We start from the raw sequence: 16,723 nt of genomic DNA, 5'->3' as shown, positions 1-16,723 counted from the left end.
CCCTCCTGGTGTGTTGGGGTGATAGGGGGATTCCTAATGGGTGGGCTGGGTAATTGGTTATGTAAATTGGGGAGGAAAAATGGGAAAATTATAATTATGCAAATTGTAATTTTGCAATTTTGTACTGGATTAAAAAAACTGTTTGAAAATCATGTCAAATAGGGCAGAAAAAATATATAGATTTAGAGTAATTTTAATCACTGGATATATGGTGAAAATCTCTGCTGCCAGCAGTTTACTTGGAACAAAAGCTGACATCACTCCGCATGCATGGATCCTGTAAGAGACATTTTACTTGCAGTTTTCAGTTTTACTTCTCACAAAAAGAAAAAAACGTAAATTTTACTTTGGAATTTAGACTAAAATTTACAAATGTATTTGACGACAAACAATTGCAAAGAAACACCAAGTAGTGCATATAATTTTATGTGAAATTCTTAAGTAACTAGACTGTACTACATTATTATTGCACTTTAATAAACTTTTAAATAAATAATTATATTAAGTCAAAAAATATTTTTATACAGTGTAGATGAGCTCAGACAGAAATTGTTACACCGGTCATGTAAATATTAAAGTTATGAATGTGTAAAATTTGAGTAACTGTATGGGAAATTTAGAGTAGAATCCACACTTTTACTCAGTAAAACATACTTAGGAAAATCATTACATATTACTAGTCAGTGCCACCTGTCACATCCTTATCCTGTCCCTTGTCAGCCTCCATGTTTTTTCCCTCCTTTGTTTGTTTTCAAAGCTCAGAGCACATGGCTCTCCCCTTGTCTCCGCCCACATCTTTAGTGCTCCCACCTGTTTCTATTTGTAGCTCCGCCCCTTCATCAGTGTTCACAGATGTTTCCCATTCCCCTTGTGTGTATTTAAACCCCTGTGTAAGCCCCCGCATGTGGTTGTCTGGTCTTGTGTGTGTTTGACACCGTCAGGTTGCTGGTTCTTTGTTTTCTGTTTTGTAGTTTATTCTATGTCAATTACAGTAGTCCTGTCTCTTACTGTAAATAAATATTACCTGCGCTTACGTCCTCCCTGCTGCTGAAAACCTTTCAGCGCCTTATCGTCTCAAAACTAATAAGTAAAATCTACCAGATGCAAAAGCAAAGGAAAAACAAAGGAACGTTTTACCACATAACAACTATTACATTTTACAGACCATTTCAGTAAAAGTTACTAAACAGGTAACACTGAATATTTACTGAAATATAATTTTATATAATTTAGTTGCTGTATTTTAGTTGTTGCAGAAACAAAGCATCATATTAATCAATGCAGCTACCATATTGGTTACTGGTATCATTTATTTGCATAACGGGCGTGTCCCTTTCCAAAAACTCAAGATGAGGATCTAGTCTTGCTCATCAGGGCTGTTTTTTCTTGGGTATTTAGCTATGGTTTATATAATGTTTGACTGCATGAGGGCAGTGGTTTATAGTGTATTGTATTCTTTACTATAGAGTGTTAGATCGTGCAAGACCTTCAATGAAGGAACTCTTCTGTGTTCGGTAGATTGAGTGGATTCATTTTACAATAAATGAGAAAATAGTGTGACAGAAAAGACACAGGGTCACTTGCCTTTTTCTTAACAAACAAAGAAATGCAGTTGTCCCTAAATTCTTTTTAGTTTACTAAGTTTATTAACCACCTAGCCAACGGAATGTAGCCCTTGTTGACAAGACTACACACTGATAGTGAGTTAGTGGTAGAAAGACTCACCCATTACGTAAACAAATGGTGCCATGGACAAATAGTGACCAAGCATAGGTTAATATGGTGCTGCATTATTTAAAGGATAACTAAACCTCCTGATTTTAGCTGACTCCACCCTCAGCTCAAATTTGAAAAAGGCTAAAAAAAAATGGTAGGGTTAGTTTGGGAGGGGCAGTGGGTGATGTATGGGTTTAGAGGCAGGGCAGGAGGTAGAGTTGTTTGGCATGAGCTTCAGCAGTAGCAGGAGTGGTACATTTCTTTACATCAAAGGAACACATTTTATCTATTAATGGAAAAAATTGTGTTAGGGTTTAGTGGCTCTTTTACTACATAAAAACTAGGTTCCTTAACACATAACATTGAATACTTACTGAAGTATATTTTTGTTGCCGTACCTTAGGTGATGCAGAAATGTAGCATCATTGGAGCGTGTGCCTTTCCACTAACTCAACATGAGAGTGTGGTCTTGCTCACCATGGCTGCTTTCTCTAGGATACTAAGTTATGGTTTATATAACAGTTGGCTGATTAAGTGCAGTGGTGTAGAGTGTAGTGTTGTTTTCTTTATTACAAATTTTTATATGATGCTGGCAAAAACCTTGAATGAAGAAACTCTTAGTTGGACAAATGTTATAATGAGTGAAAAAATATTGTGTCACAAAGGATACAGGATCTCTTGCCTCTTTCTTAACAAAGAAAGAAAGGCAAAAGCTGCCTTTCGAGGCAGCTTTTGTCGAGGGAAGGTAACCCTTGTTGACAAGACAAGATGTTGACTTGTGACAAATGCACAGTAAACATAACATCACATTATATGTTTATTTTTTTTATTTTTTAAATGTTTGTTTTTTTTATGTGGAAGTGCTGTGTTTACCTCTAATTCCTAATTTAGGTAGTATTTTACAGTACATTATAATATTCCTTATCCAGCGAACTTTCATCCTTATGACCTCACTCACGACGTCACGGGACTATTCGGCCAATCAGGTGCTGTAACAAGGAACTTGGGACATGAATGGGGGGAGAGACGGGACGAGCCGGCATGGTTCGAGCGTTTGGGATTTAACCTCTTAAGAAACGTTTTTTGGAGTTTGCTAGGCGTGCACGCTGTATTTTTAATCTTTTTGGTCTGTTTTTTGCCCCAAGGCGGTAGGATTTAATCTTCAGTGCTGCAGAACTTCTTTTGGGACTTTCTTCCCTGCGCGTTCAACTTTCCTTGCGGATCTGGTGAGCTAAGGGTAACAAGAGACCGCCGCGTCTCTCTCGCGCTGTAAACCCAGGACCTCTCTCGCGCTCTCTCTCTCTCTCGTCCGGAATAAGGGATTATGGACATTTCAAGATTCAAAGATTCAAAGAGTTTATTGTCATATGTACAGTACAGAAACGGGTTTCAGTGTACAATGAAATTCTTTCTTTGCTCTTCGCCAAGAATGCCAAATAGAAGATAGAAAAAGTGCAAAAAAAAAAATACAATAAGGTTATAAATATTAAACTAATTGTCAAAGACATAAAAAAATAAAAGTTACTTAAGCAAAGAAATGTATAAAAAAAAGTGCAAGTGCGAAATAATGCAGTTATGGACATTAACTATATATATTAAAAAAAGATTAACAGTAAAGTGACGGCTGCAATGTAAACATGTTGAAGTAAAGTGCAGGGTTATTCCTGAGTTGTGTTCAAGAGTCTGATCCCAGGGTTATACCTGAGGTGTGTTTAGAGTCTGAAGGCAGGGTCATTCCTTAGGTGTGTTCAAGAGTCTGATGGCCGTGGGGAAGAAACTGTTCTTTAACCTGGTGGTCTTGCATTTTACACTTCTGTACCTCCGGCCTGAGGGCAGAAGTGTGAACAGTCCATGCTGGGGATGGGTGGAGTCTTTGAGGATGGATGCAGCTCTCCTGTGGACTCTGTGGTGGTAGATGCTCTGCAGGGAGGGCAGTGGAGTCCTGATGATCTTCTCGGCAGTCTTCACCACTCTCTGCAGACGTTTGCGCTCTGCCACAGTCGTGCTGCCGTACCACACGGTGATGCAGCTGGTCAGGAGGCTCTCGATCACACAGCTGTAGAAGTTGTTGAGGATCTTGGGAGACATCCCAAACTTCCTCAGTCTCCTCAGAAAGTACAGCCGCTGTTGAGCCTTTTTGACCAGCTGTGTTGTGTTTATTGTCCATGTGAGGTCCTGACTGATGTGGACGCCCAGGTATTTGAAGCTGCTCACTCTCTCCACTTCAAGTTCCCGGATGAACAGTGGCTGATGAGGTCTCCTCCCCTTTCTCATGTCCACTATCAGCTCCTTTGTCTTGACCGTGTTGAGAGCGAGATTGTTGTCTTCGCACCATAACACCAGCCTGGTCACCTCACTCCTGTAGGCCGCTTCATCTCCGCCAGTGATGCGTCCTATCACCGCGGTATCATCAGCGAACTTCAGGATGATATTGTCCTTGTGTGAGGCGACACAGTCGTGGGTAAACAGTGTGTAAAGGATGGGGCTGAGGACACATCCCTGTGGGGTGCCGGTGTAGGTGGTGATGCTGGCTGAAGTCCTGTTGCCAATCCTTACAGACTGGGGCCTGCCAGTGAGGAAATCCAGGAGCCAGTTGCAGAGGGAGGGGTGCAAGCTGAGTGTGGACAGCTTGTGGGTGAGTTTGTGGGGGATGACCGTGTTGAAGGCAGAGCTGTAGTCCACAAAGAGCATCCTAATGTAGGAGTCTTTGGTTTCCAGGTGTGAGAGGGAGTAGTGGAGGGCAGCAGAGATGGCGTCTGAGGTGGATCTGTTATGACGGTAGGCATACTGCAGTGAGTCCAGGGTGTCCGGTATGCTGTGCTGGATGTGGGCCAGCACCACTCTCTCGAAGTACTTCATAATGATCGGAGTGAGTGCTACTGGCCTGTAGTCATTCAAGCAGGTGGGGGGGCTCTTCTTGGGGAGGGGGACGATGGTTGTGGTCTTGTAGCAGGTGGGAACAATGCTCTGGCTGAGGGAATGATTGAAAATGGAGGCCAGAACACCAGCCAGTTCGTTCGCACATGCTTTGAGGGCCCGCCCAGGAATGTTGTCTGGTCCTGCTGCCTTGCGGGGGTTGATTTTACTCAAAGCTCTGCAAACTTGGCCTGGTGATATTGAGAGTGTGGAGGAGGGGGGTTGGGAGAGCTAGGTGTGTGTACCCCTCTCAGTGTTGTTGCTGGAGGTCTCGAAGCGGGTGTAGAATGTGTTGAGATCATCCGGTAGGCTGTCTGTGGAGCTGATGGTGCTGGTGGTGCTCCTGTAGTCTGTGATGTGCTGCAGGCCTTGCCACATCCTCCTTGAGTCAGCAGTGGAGTAGAAGCCATCCAGTTTCTCCCTGTACTGCCTCTTGGCCACTGTGATGGTCTTCCTCAGTTTGTACTTCGCAGCTTTGTACTCAGTCTCATTGCCTGATCTGAATGCAAGAGAACGAGCACGCAGCATGTGTCGTACCTGGTTGTTGACCCAAGGTTTCTGGTTGGGGAACCTCTTCACCTGTACGGTGGGCACGATGTTGTCCACACACGTGCTGATGTAACCGGACACGTGCTCAGCATACTCCTGTATGTTGATTGAAGAGTCCCCCATAGTGGCTGCAGCCTCAAACATATCCCAGTCTGTTGTAGCAAAACAGTCCTGCAGGATGCCCTCAGTCTCCGGAGTCCATATTTTCACTGTTCTGGTTGTGGGGGTTGTCTGTTTCAGTCTCTGCCTGTATGCTGGGTACAGGAATAGGGAGATGTGGTCTGATTGTCCAAAGTGGGGGCGTGGTACAGCACGATAAGCACCACGCAAATTACTGTACACGTGATCCAGCGTGTTTTTATCGCGTGTAGGAATATCCACATGTTGCTAGTAATTGTGGAATACAGTCCGTAGGTTGCACTGATTAAAATCACCAGCTGTGATGATGACGGCATCAGGGTGAGCCGTCTCCAGCGCGCTGATGACGTCATGGAGTGCACCGAGCGCTGCTGTGGAGTTCGCTCGTGGATGAATGTAAACAGAGCATAAAAACACAGCTGAAAATTCCCGTGGAAGGTAGTGGGGACGACATTTAAGCAGGAGAAACTCCACGTCTGGTGAACAGTGCTGATGAACTGTCTGAACGTCTCTACACCACGCGTTGTTTACAAACACACACACACCTCCTCCTGTAGCTTTACCAGAGGCAGCCGTCCGGTCTCCCCGGTGTACGGAGTGAGTCTCGAACTGAATAGCGCTGTCCGGAACTTTATCCGAGAGCCAGGTTTCAGTGAAAATCAGAGCGCAACACTCTCTCATTTCCCGCTGCGATGTAATCCTTGCTCTCAGCTCGTCCAGTTTGTTTTCCAGAGAGCGCACATTAGCTAGCAAGAGGCTAGGCACCGGTGGTCTGCTAGCACGAGCCTTTAGCCTAGCATGTAGCCCTCCCCTCTTGCCCCGCTTGCGTCGCCGCCTCCGAAGCGCTCTTCTGGGGTCAGCACACGCGCTCTCGGTCGGTATGTCTGGGTCTGCCTCGCGGTGGTGGCGGTGGTTTTGGGAGCGAACAATGGGCTGCAGCTCCGGCGGTATAAATCCGTTAAAACACGGGTTATCTTGCAATCCAATGTCCAGTAACGTTTGTCTGTCATAGGTTATCAGTGCATGGCATTTGTGCACTGCAGAGAGAAAGTAAAAAGTGCAAAAAAGAAGTAAAAACCGGCATTCTAGAGCGGAGCGAGCAAACACGTCTGCCTCGGGGGGCGCCATGTCTTTAATTTGTGACTGTGGGACAATTTAGTAGCTTAGTCCAGTCACTCCCTCTACCTCTCTCTCTCTCTTACCTCTCTCGTCCACGCACACACGCACACGCACACACCCACACCCACACTTTTTGTATGGATATAATGTTGATGCTGAGATCGCCGTATCTCGGGTTTATTTGGTGGAGTGGGGGGTTTGTGATTTGGGCTGTGCTATGGGGGGTTTGGTTGTGTAAATAGGGTGTAGTCTTTTGGTGGATAACTCGGTCCAACATTTATTAAATCTTGCTGCACTGCACTCTGATTGTGGTTGGCTCAGTGTAATCTTTATTAGACCTCCTCGACCTTAGAAGGTGAGATGTGGCGGTGGGTAGTGAGTTTCTTTTTATTTAAGGTTCATACCTAAAGAAACAAACCAAGCACTCCCAGCATATCCGCCTCATTCGATCACCAAATCACCTCCCAGGAGAGTCTTGACTATGACTGTTATACCCCTGGAATTACTTTCGGGGTATCAAGCGCTAAAACACCTATCTCCCATCTTGAACAGCCTACCTCTAGGCGGATGCCTTTTACTTTCCCGATCACCAACCCCTCTCCTAAGACAACCCAACAAGATACAGAAAACAGCGAGACGACCCAAACTGATTCTGCCGACGACACGGAGGACGACAGTCTTAACACCAAACCCTCTAAATCTGCAACAAGGAAAGACCGGAAGGAGAAGCACCACAACTCCCCCAAGACAGCAACTGCTCCTTGCGCCTCCCAGCCCGGCCGCCCCCCCTTTAACTCGCGGATCTTCAGAAAAACAGCTGTCACAGCGCTACGAAGGAGCCAGTGAGCCGTGGGGAGCATCAACAGCCAGGTTGACTGAATTCTTCTCGACTGACCCTGAATGGTTGGAGCTGCTTGAGCAGCATACTGCCACACTTGTGAGAACTCTGGACTCCGAGAAGTTGGGGAACTTTTTCGATGTAGGGCGAATAGACAGAAGTCAGTTCCTAACAACCAGCGCTCCTGTGCTGGCCGTGGCCTCTCTAATTTGTCAGAAGTCTACCGCCCAACATCGTCAGTGCGAGGCCGAAATCAAAGAACTCAAAACAAAGATTGTAAACATGCAGCGGGATCTGAAGGGGCTGGCCGTTGTGGTCACAAATCTCTCCGCGAGCTTGACTACCCTTTCCAGCACCATCGCTAGCTATCACACCGAGATTAAGGCCCAGGCCGTGATGGGAACTCGACCACGAAGGGCAGAGACCACGACACATTTCATAAAACCAAACACCAAGCCACCGACCACTGGTGTCCACGGGGCGAAAGTCGAGGAGGAGACCGAATTGCTTGAAAGGGCCAACCCCTCTAGCTACGGCCTTAACCCCCGGGGACTCGGAGGTCTTAGGCTTAAGATTAAGAAGGCTATAGTAAAGCTAAACATCGAGCCGAAGGAAAAGGATCATCTGCTATCCCTAATGCGCAGTGCCAGCAACGAGCAGCAACTCATAGAATTGCAACGTCATGTGGAGTCATTTGACCAGCAAGAATAAGTGATAATTCTTTCCTGTTTTTTCTGTTCTTTGTTTGATGTTGATAAGCATCCCTTTGTTCTAATGAGGAATGCGTAGTTATTGCATGTGAGTTGAATAGTTTTTTTGTTGAGTTCTTTGATTCTACTGGCAACGGGAAACCGCACGGGCCCAACCGACCAGCCGCGCAAGCACACCACGGCCCACACCACGGAAGATTCTTCGCTCGCACCAGAGCAACCGCTCCGAGCCCACCTCCCAAAGATCAAACACATGAGCCAGCGTCAACACAGTCTCGGAACCAGGCAGAACCACCAGATCTGTGACAAATGCACAGTAAACATAACATCACATTATATGTTATTTTTTTTTATTTTTTAAATGTTTGTTTTTTTTATGTGGAAGTGCTGTGTTTACCTCTAATTCCTAATTTAGGTAGTATTTTACAGTACATTATAATATTCCTTATCCAGCGAACTTTCATCCTTATGACCTCACTCACGACGTCACGGGACTATTCGGCCAATCAGGTGCTGTAACCAGGATAAACAAGGAACTTGGGACATGAATGGGGGGAGAGACGGGACGAGCCGGCATGGTTCGAGCGTTTGGGATTTAACCTCTTAAGAAACGTTTTTTGGAGTTTGCTAGGCGTGCACGCTGTATTTTTAATCTTTTTGGTCTGTTTTTTGCCCCAAGGCGGTAGGATTTAATCTTCAGTGCTGCAGAACTTCTTTTGGGACTTTCTTCCCTGCGCGTTCAACTTTCCTTGCGGATCTGGTGAGCTAAGGGTAACAAGAGACCGCCGCGTCTCTCTCGCGCTGTAAACCCAGGACCTCTCTCGCGCTCTCTCTCTATCTCGTCCGGAATAAGGGATTATGGACATTTGTGACTGTGGGACAATTTAGTAGCTTAGTCCAGTCACTCCCTCTACCTCTCTCTCTCTCTTACCTCTCTCGTCCACGCACACACGCACACGCACACACACACACACACACCCACACTTTTTGTATGGATATAATGTTGATGCTGAGATCGCCGTATCTCGGGTTTATTTGGTGGAGTGGGGGGTTTGTGATTTGGGCTGTGCTATGGGGGGTTTGGTTGTGTAAATAGGGTGTAGTCTTTTGGTGGATAACTCGGTCCAACATTTATTAAATCTTGCTGCACTGCACTCTGATTGTGGTTGGCTCAGTGTAATCTTTATTAGACCTCCTCGACCTTAGAAGGTGAGATGTGGCGGTGGGTAGTGAGTTTCTTTTTATTTAAGGTTCATACCTAAAGAAATTCTATAATTAATATTAATATACCCATACTGTTCGTTACAGACTCACTGATGGTGAGTTAGTGGTGGGAAGACCCACCCATTACGTAAACAAATAATCCCATGGACAAATAGTGAAGTTAATATTGGGCTGCATTATATAAAGGGTACAGATCTCCCTGATTTTTAACTGGTTCCACCCCCACCTCAAATTTGATAAAGGCTAAAAAATAGGAGGTGTATTTTGAAAGGGACACTGAGTGATGTATGGGTTTAGAGGCAGGGTAGGGGCGAAGAGCTGATTGGCATGATCTGCAGCAGCAGTAGCAGGACGTTTCATTGTTTCAAATGAACACATTTCAGCTATTAATGAAACAAATATTGTTTTGTGTTTCATTAAACATTAAACAAGGCTCTTTAAAAAACAGGAATGTTTCACCACAAAAAAACTAGTAACGGGTCCGTAACATGTAACACTGATACTTACTGAAATATAATTTAGTTGCTGTATCTTAGTTGATGCAGAAATGTAGAAGAAAGTCAAAACGTCTATCATATAAACCAATGCATCTTCCATATTGGTTACTGGCTTCATTCATTTGCGTAATGGGCGTGTCTCTTTTCACTAACTCAACAAAAGAGTGTGGTCTTGCTCACAAGGGCTGCTATCTCTCAGGTGCTCAGTTATGGTTTATATAATGGTTGACTGATTAAGTGCAGCGGGGTAGAGTGTATTGTTGTTTCTTTGTTACAGTGTTATATCCAGTGTTGGGAAGGTTACTTTTAAAATGTAATCCCTTACAGATTACTGATTACGTCACTCAAAATGTAATTTGTAACGTAATCAGTTACATGACTTCAAGTGAGTAACGTAATCTGATTACTTTGGATTACTTACAATATTGTCGTTTTTTTAAGCCTGAATGAATGTAGCAACCACATATTGCATATTATTCTTTTATTTTTCTTTCCAGTTAACAAATAGATAAACAAATAAAAAAGCCTTTTCAATCACTCTATAAAAATACTTATGAAACCATTTCATCAAACTATTTTATGAAACACTTCTATAAACTGATGATAAAACAATTTAAAACCAAACAATGTAACAACAATGTCACGTGGTCCCTGTCTGTTCTCGTGTTTCTGTGTTTATTTACCTTTTCTGTGCCTGTCTCTGCTTGTGACTGTGAGTGTGTCTCCCACGTGATCCGTGTTCCTCAGTGTTTCTTGTTCTCACCTGTGTTCATTTGTTACTCCGCCCCTTAGCCCCAGGTGTTTTCTGTTTCCCGTGTGTGTGTTCCACTATTTATAGTCCGTGCTCCCTTTCCCTCGTGTCGGTTCTTGTGCTTTGTTAGCCTGTTATGGTTGCGTCTCTGTGTCCCGTGTTTCTTGTTTTCAGTTTAGTTTCAGTTTATTTGTTTATTTTTGTCTTTTGTTTATTGTTTAATAAAATCTCTCGCATTTGCATCCGCTCTCCTCGTCCCTCCTTCACGCACCCTGACAGAAGAACCGACCAAACAATGGATGCAGCGAGTGGCGTCTACCTGGGTTCCAGATTGGCGATCCGCCGCACCTCCCTTTCTCGCGGCGTGCTGGAGGAGCAGCCTTCTCCTAACTCCTCAGCTAGCCGGCGCCGGAGGAGGAAAAGACGGCAGCGGCGTTCTCAGCGCTCCCGCTCGCCAGAGGAGGATCCTCTCAAGGGGGGAGCACTTTTTGGGGGGGCGCACCGTGTTGGCAGGGACGCAGGTTGTGAGGAGTCTTATTTCTGGGACTATGTAGACTTCCTCACACCTGCGTCCAGCTCGGAGGAGGAGGAGGGAGATTACCTCCCTACACCAGCCCGTCGGCCGTTGCCTCCAGGGGCAGTTCTGCCTCCCGCATGCCTTTGTCCGCCCTGGTTCCTGAACGGTCCCGAGCCGGACTTCACCGGCGATCCAGCGCCCTCCGAGCCGGTCTTCACCGGCGACCCAGCGCCCTCTGAGCCGATCTTCACCGGCGACCCAGCGCCCTCTGAGCCGATCTTCACCGGCGACCCAACGCCCTCTGAGCCGAACTTCACCGGCGGACCAGCGCTCCCCGCGCCGGACTTCACCGGCGGACCAGCGCTCTCCGCGCCGGACTTCACCGGCGGACCAGCGCTCCCCGCGCCGGACTTCACCGGCGGACCAGCGGCCACCGCGTCTATTCCTATGCCCGTGGCTCCCGCCGCCACGCCCACTCCCAGGCCCCGCCCTTCCAGGCCTGCTCTGAGGCCCCCTGACTCTGCCCCCTGTGGTGTACCCAGGCTAGCCCCACAGACTTTTTCTAGCCCTGGGTACCCATCTATGTTTTTCGTGCCCCTGTCTCTTCCCGTTATGGTTCCTGTCTCTGTCTATGTTCCTGTTCCTGTCCCTGGTGGTTTTTCTGTTCCAGTCCCTGTCACGGTGTTTGTTTCTGTCCCTATTACTGTTTTCATTCCGGTCCCTTTGCCCAGTAATGTCCAGTCCCTGTTTTCCGCTCAGTCTCCTCTCAGGTGTCCTCTGTTCTAGTCTTGTGTTTTGTTTCTTTTTTGGTTTCCGCCCTCTCCTGACCGGCTCCTGGGGGTTTGTTTTTTTCGCGCCCCAGGAGTTGCGCGTTAAGGGGAGGGTTCTGTCACGTGGTCCCTGTCTGTTCTCGTGTTTCTGTGTTTATTTACCTTTTCTGTGCCTGTCTCTGCTTGTGACTGTGAGTGTGTCTCCCACGTGATCCGTGTTCCTCAGTGTTTCTTGTTCTCACCTGTGTTCATTTGTTACTCCGCCCCTTAGCCCCAGGTGTTTTCTGTTTCCCGTGTGTGTGTTCCACTATTTATAGTCCGTGCTCCCTTTCCCTCGTGTCGGTTCTTGTGCTTTGTTAGCCTGTTATGGTTGCGTCTCTGTGTCCCGTGTTTCTTGTTTTCAGTTTAGTTTCAGTTTATTTGTTTATTTTTGTCTTTTGTTTATTGTTTAATAAAATCTCTCGCATTTGCATCCGCTCTCCTCGTCCCTCCTTCACGCACCCTGACAAACAACTGTAAGCTATCTACTTGCAGGTTTGCCACCAGTGTTAATTTTGAAAACAAATTTTGATTTAGTCTTAGTCATAGTCTTGTGACGAAAATAGCATTTAGTTTTAGTCACAATTTAGTAATTTAGTCAACTTAGTTTTAGTCGACTTAATGTCATAAGAATATAGTCTACTAAAATTACAGTAAATTTAGTCGACTAAAATGTAAAGGGTGTAAATGTAAATGCTTTTTCATCAGTTCCCTTGAATTATTAACTATACACTTATACGAAATGAAACGTTTAATAACCACTTGAGTAATATTGTTAATGTTTGAATGTGAAATATATTTATATATGATTTAATGTATATTATTATTATTATTATAGGTGTGTGACTATACATATTTTACATTTAAAATTTTGCTCTAGAAATCAGGTCATAAAACAACTGAATAGTTAAATTATAGTTTAAACAGAGCTGTAAACGCAAAAACAGCTTTTAAATGATCTAGATCTCCAGCACTAACCCAGCACACCTACTGGAGCTACAGTCTATAAATGAGATCAAAAACACACCTTCACACACTGTCCTGTAGAGATGCTCTCAGGATGTACTGAGAGACGTCATGAGTTAAAGTGAGAAACTTATGAGAAAGTGCTGTAAGGAACTTTACACAGACTTTTGGGTTCATAGATTCACTTATTTCATTGTTTTATTTTGGATATATTATTGAGTTTCTTTCTGACCTGTTCCTGCTTTAACACTAGCTATATCTTTCCCACTGTGAGACTAAACAGATGATCTGATCTTAATGAGTGAGTTCTGTATCAGTTCTGTGTTTTAGTGCACTGCTGAGTTAAACACATCAGCTCATGAAATAACATCAGTATTAAAACGCGGATCTCTGCATGGAGATCTGTGTGACTCTGCTCTGCAGAAGCTGAAAGATTAGTGGTGTTTTTACCGGAGATGGAGTCGCTCCACACGGTTTACACGTTATCTTGTTTTTCGCGACGTCAAAGGAGAAATATATCGCCTCTCCCCTCTCTATCTCTCCCTCTCTCTCTCTCTCTCTCTCTCCCTGCTGAACACTGTGGAGTTAACTTCCAGTCGAGCTCTGTAACGACAGGTTAATTCCCGGGTTTGTAACTGAGCGCGCGGTGCTACTGCAGGAGAGGCGGGTACTGATTGGATGAGTACCCCGCTTATCCCGCCTCTCCACCTTCGCTAAAGTAGCAGTGATTGGATCTCCTCCTAACTGGTCCCTACCTTTCACAGAACTAAATCAGTTCTGATTGGATTTCGTCCCTGCCAAACATTTTCGTCTTGTTTTTATTCGTTGACCAAAATGTCAGTTAATTTCGTCTCGTGGTGTGTGCGGAGCCGCTGTCTGCCCCTCCTCCCTGTGTGTGTGTGTGTGTGTGTGTGTGTGCAGCGAGATGGGACGAGGGGCAGACAGTTCCCTATCATATCAGAGCGATTTCACCGCAAAATGTTATTTGTGCTTTGTCAGGAAAGTACCGCAATGTAACCCTTTTATTTTAGCAGAGTAACTGTAATCTGATTACCACTTACTGAAGCAGTAACTGTAACAGATTACAGTTACTTATAATTTGTAATCTGATTACGTAACGCCGTTACATGTAATCCGTTACTTCCCAACACTGGTTATATCATGCTGGCAAAAACCTTGAATGGAGGAATTCTGAATTGGACTTATTGTACTCGGCATGGAAAAGATTGTGTGTCAGAAAGAGTCCAGGACTATTTGATTCTTTCTTAAAGAACAAAGCAAAACATTCACTCCTGAATTTTTTTTATAAGCCTATTAATGAACTACCCAAGGGAAGATTGCTCTTGTTGACAAGACTTCACACTGATGGTGAATTAGTGATGGAAGTCCTACCCATTACGCAAAGAAATGATGTCAGGAACCAATAGTGACATTGCATAGGTAATTATTGTGCTGTATTATTTAAAGGGGTACTAAACCCGCTCAGCTCAAATAAAAAAAAGGCTAAAAATGGGAGGGGAAGTTTGGAAGGGGCACTGGGTGATGTATGGGTTTAGAGGTGGGGCAGGAGGGAGAGCTGATTGGCTGAGCTGCAGCTGGAGCAGCGTGCCTCTGATAGCAGTGAGACCCAGATGGTTGGACATCAACAGGGGGCAGTATTACTGTTTGTCATCATCCTCGTCTATAGCATAGTTGAAAAGGGTAGCTTTTAGCTGTCAGTCACGTTTTGCATTGACCAATTGCTGAGTAGAATGACAGACATATAAAAAAATATGCATAATTTTTGCATCAGCCAGTCTAGATGTTGTTCAGTTTTTTAACACCCAAATTTGATCTGATTTTTTTTACCCGGATCTTGTAGTGTGTTTAACTGCAGTCCTGAGAGCCAATGGGTGTGGCGAATGAGCAGGGATACTGTCAGTCATTTCAGGTATCAGCCAAGCGTACAACAGAGATCAACTGTCAATCATTTCTTGCACTGACCAATCAAAATGTGAACTACCTGTCTGTCATTTTGTGCAGGGAATTTGGAAATAGACATTAAGTATTTGTCATCTACTTGCAAACACAAGAGAGTTTAAGGAAGACTCTCAGCATTCAAAGGCAACCACAGCATTCAAAGTGCATGTCTTAAAAAGTCTTAGTTACTGTTAGAGCCATAAATACGATTTTATATTTGTTTTATTTGTTTTTGAGTATTTTGTAATATTTGTATTATTTCATGAAGGTAATCCTAATGCCAGTGTAATTGAACTGTAAATTTAATACAGGACTCTTATTTTGATAGTATGCAAAATGATGCTCTTGAGCTGGTAGAGCACTAGCTGATTTAGTGAAGGATTGGAGAGCACGGATTCACACAGTTTTTTGACCGTGCTTACTGTATTTGGAATTATTGAAAGGAAACTGTAAAAAAGAAGATTTTTGATTTACATTTTTCTTATATAAAGACTCTTTTTTTGTTGAACTCACAGTTTCACGCTTCCATTACTTTTCTGAGTGCTCTTAAATCCTGAATGACACAGATACTGGATCTGCTGCCATAACAGTTACTGTTATTGCACCTCGCGTTCCTACAGGTAAAACAACCGGGATCAAATGTGGGCATTGAATTACTTAACAACATCTAGACTGACTTATGCAAAAAATGATTGATAGATCATTCTAATTTGCAAACGATGAATGCAAAATGTGATTGACAGCTAAAAGCAAGAATTGAATTGGTTGATGCAAAACATGAATTACCCTTCCCAATATTTAAGGCACTTCCACATACAAAAGAACCATGTCATGCCTTTTTCTAAATAGCTTTAAGCCATTGGTTGATGCAAAAAATAACAGACAGGTCCTTCACACTTTTGATTGGCCAATGCAGGAGATAATTAACAGTTGATCTCTGTTCTATAATTGGCGGATGCATGAAATGATCGACAGTATCCCTGCCTATTTGCCACATCCATTGGTTCCCTGGCCTGCAAATACATGTACTACGCATAGTTAAACCTGAAAGTGTGCAGAAGAGGCGGAGACGGGTATGTTTCATTACTTCAAAGGAACACATTTCAGCTATTAATACAAAAATATGGTTTAGAGTTTAGTGTCTCTTTAAATAAAGTTTACTAAGAGACAGCAACTACAATATACTTCGGTGAGCGTGAGTTACTAAGTAACTTTTACTGAAAATTTGATGGGTAACATTTACTTGAATGGTCTGTTACATGTACCAGGAGTTTTAAGTTATTCCCACTCCCTGTTTTTTCAGACAGAGCCACGTTGCTTTACATTTGGGCCCAATCCCATTTCACTCTTTAGCCTTACCACTTACCCGTTCCCCTTGGAATAGAATTACAAGGAGGACAAGGGAGCAAAGGGAAGAGATGGTTGAGAAATTAATTATTATTGTCCATTCCTTAATTCCTGTGATGGGGAGCTGAAATTAGCTTTGATTAGCTTTTATTTTATTTTATTTTTCCGCCCTGCTTTAAATGCTGCAGCCCCTGCCATCTGTTGCACCATTTAAGGTGGAACGGTAAAGTTAGATAGCTACTAAGACAAACTACTTGCAATCTTTTTTATGCTTGTTATATAGAATTCTGCCATAAAACATTTAAACTATGGTAATATAGTGCAAATCCTAACTTTTAACAAGGAAATACTTACATTTGTGGGTTTCTTTCGGTCGCTTGTTTCTCCATTTTACCAGTGATTCTCAAGTGTGCCTCTGAAAAATCTCTGTATAAAGGGGCAAACAAGCCGTATCTCTTCCCTCCTACCCTTCCAGCCTAACAAGAATCGGGACACCCCTACTCCTTGGTGTGCATGCACAATACAGTCAAGAGCCAGCGGCTACAGCTCAGTTTAGACACACAACATGTTGAGCTGCAATCAAAACCAGCATTCAAACAAAACCATTTCAGGCTAAAATCAGGTTCAGGTTGACTTTAGACAAAACTATCAAAGCCTACAGGCAGAT

The 16,723-nt window shown here is 44.0% G+C and overlaps 1 protein-coding gene across 1 annotated transcript; it reads right to left on the bottom strand.

Moving 5' to 3' along the window:
* Window positions 1–5,568: 5,568 nt before the first annotated feature.
* LOC125790231 (uncharacterized) lies at window positions 5,569–9,288 on the bottom strand. The gene is made up of 2 exons (XM_049473225.1): window positions 8,918–9,288; window positions 5,569–6,504 (listed from the first exon to the last, which is right to left on the bottom strand). Exon 2 carries the CDS (start codon window positions 6,445–6,447, stop codon window positions 5,569–5,571), a length of 879 nt encoding a protein of 292 aa, XP_049329182.1. The 5' UTR covers window positions 6,448–6,504; window positions 8,918–9,288.
* Window positions 9,289–16,723: the final 7,435 nt, after the last annotated feature.

Source organism: Astyanax mexicanus, unplaced genomic scaffold (assembly GCF_023375975.1).
Source record: "Astyanax mexicanus isolate ESR-SI-001 unplaced genomic scaffold, AstMex3_surface scaffold_35, whole genome shotgun sequence".
In the NCBI taxonomy this organism is placed as follows: Eukaryota; Metazoa; Chordata; class Actinopteri; order Characiformes; family Acestrorhamphidae; genus Astyanax; species Astyanax mexicanus.
This window is presented reverse-complemented; position numbering and strand designations above follow the sequence as displayed.

Bases quoted from the DNA above. Each gene is read 5' to 3' on its own strand.
- LOC125790231 (XM_049473225.1), bottom strand. From the start codon at position 6,447: ATGGCGCCCCCCGAGGCAGACGTGTTTGCTCGCTCCGCTCTAGAATGC.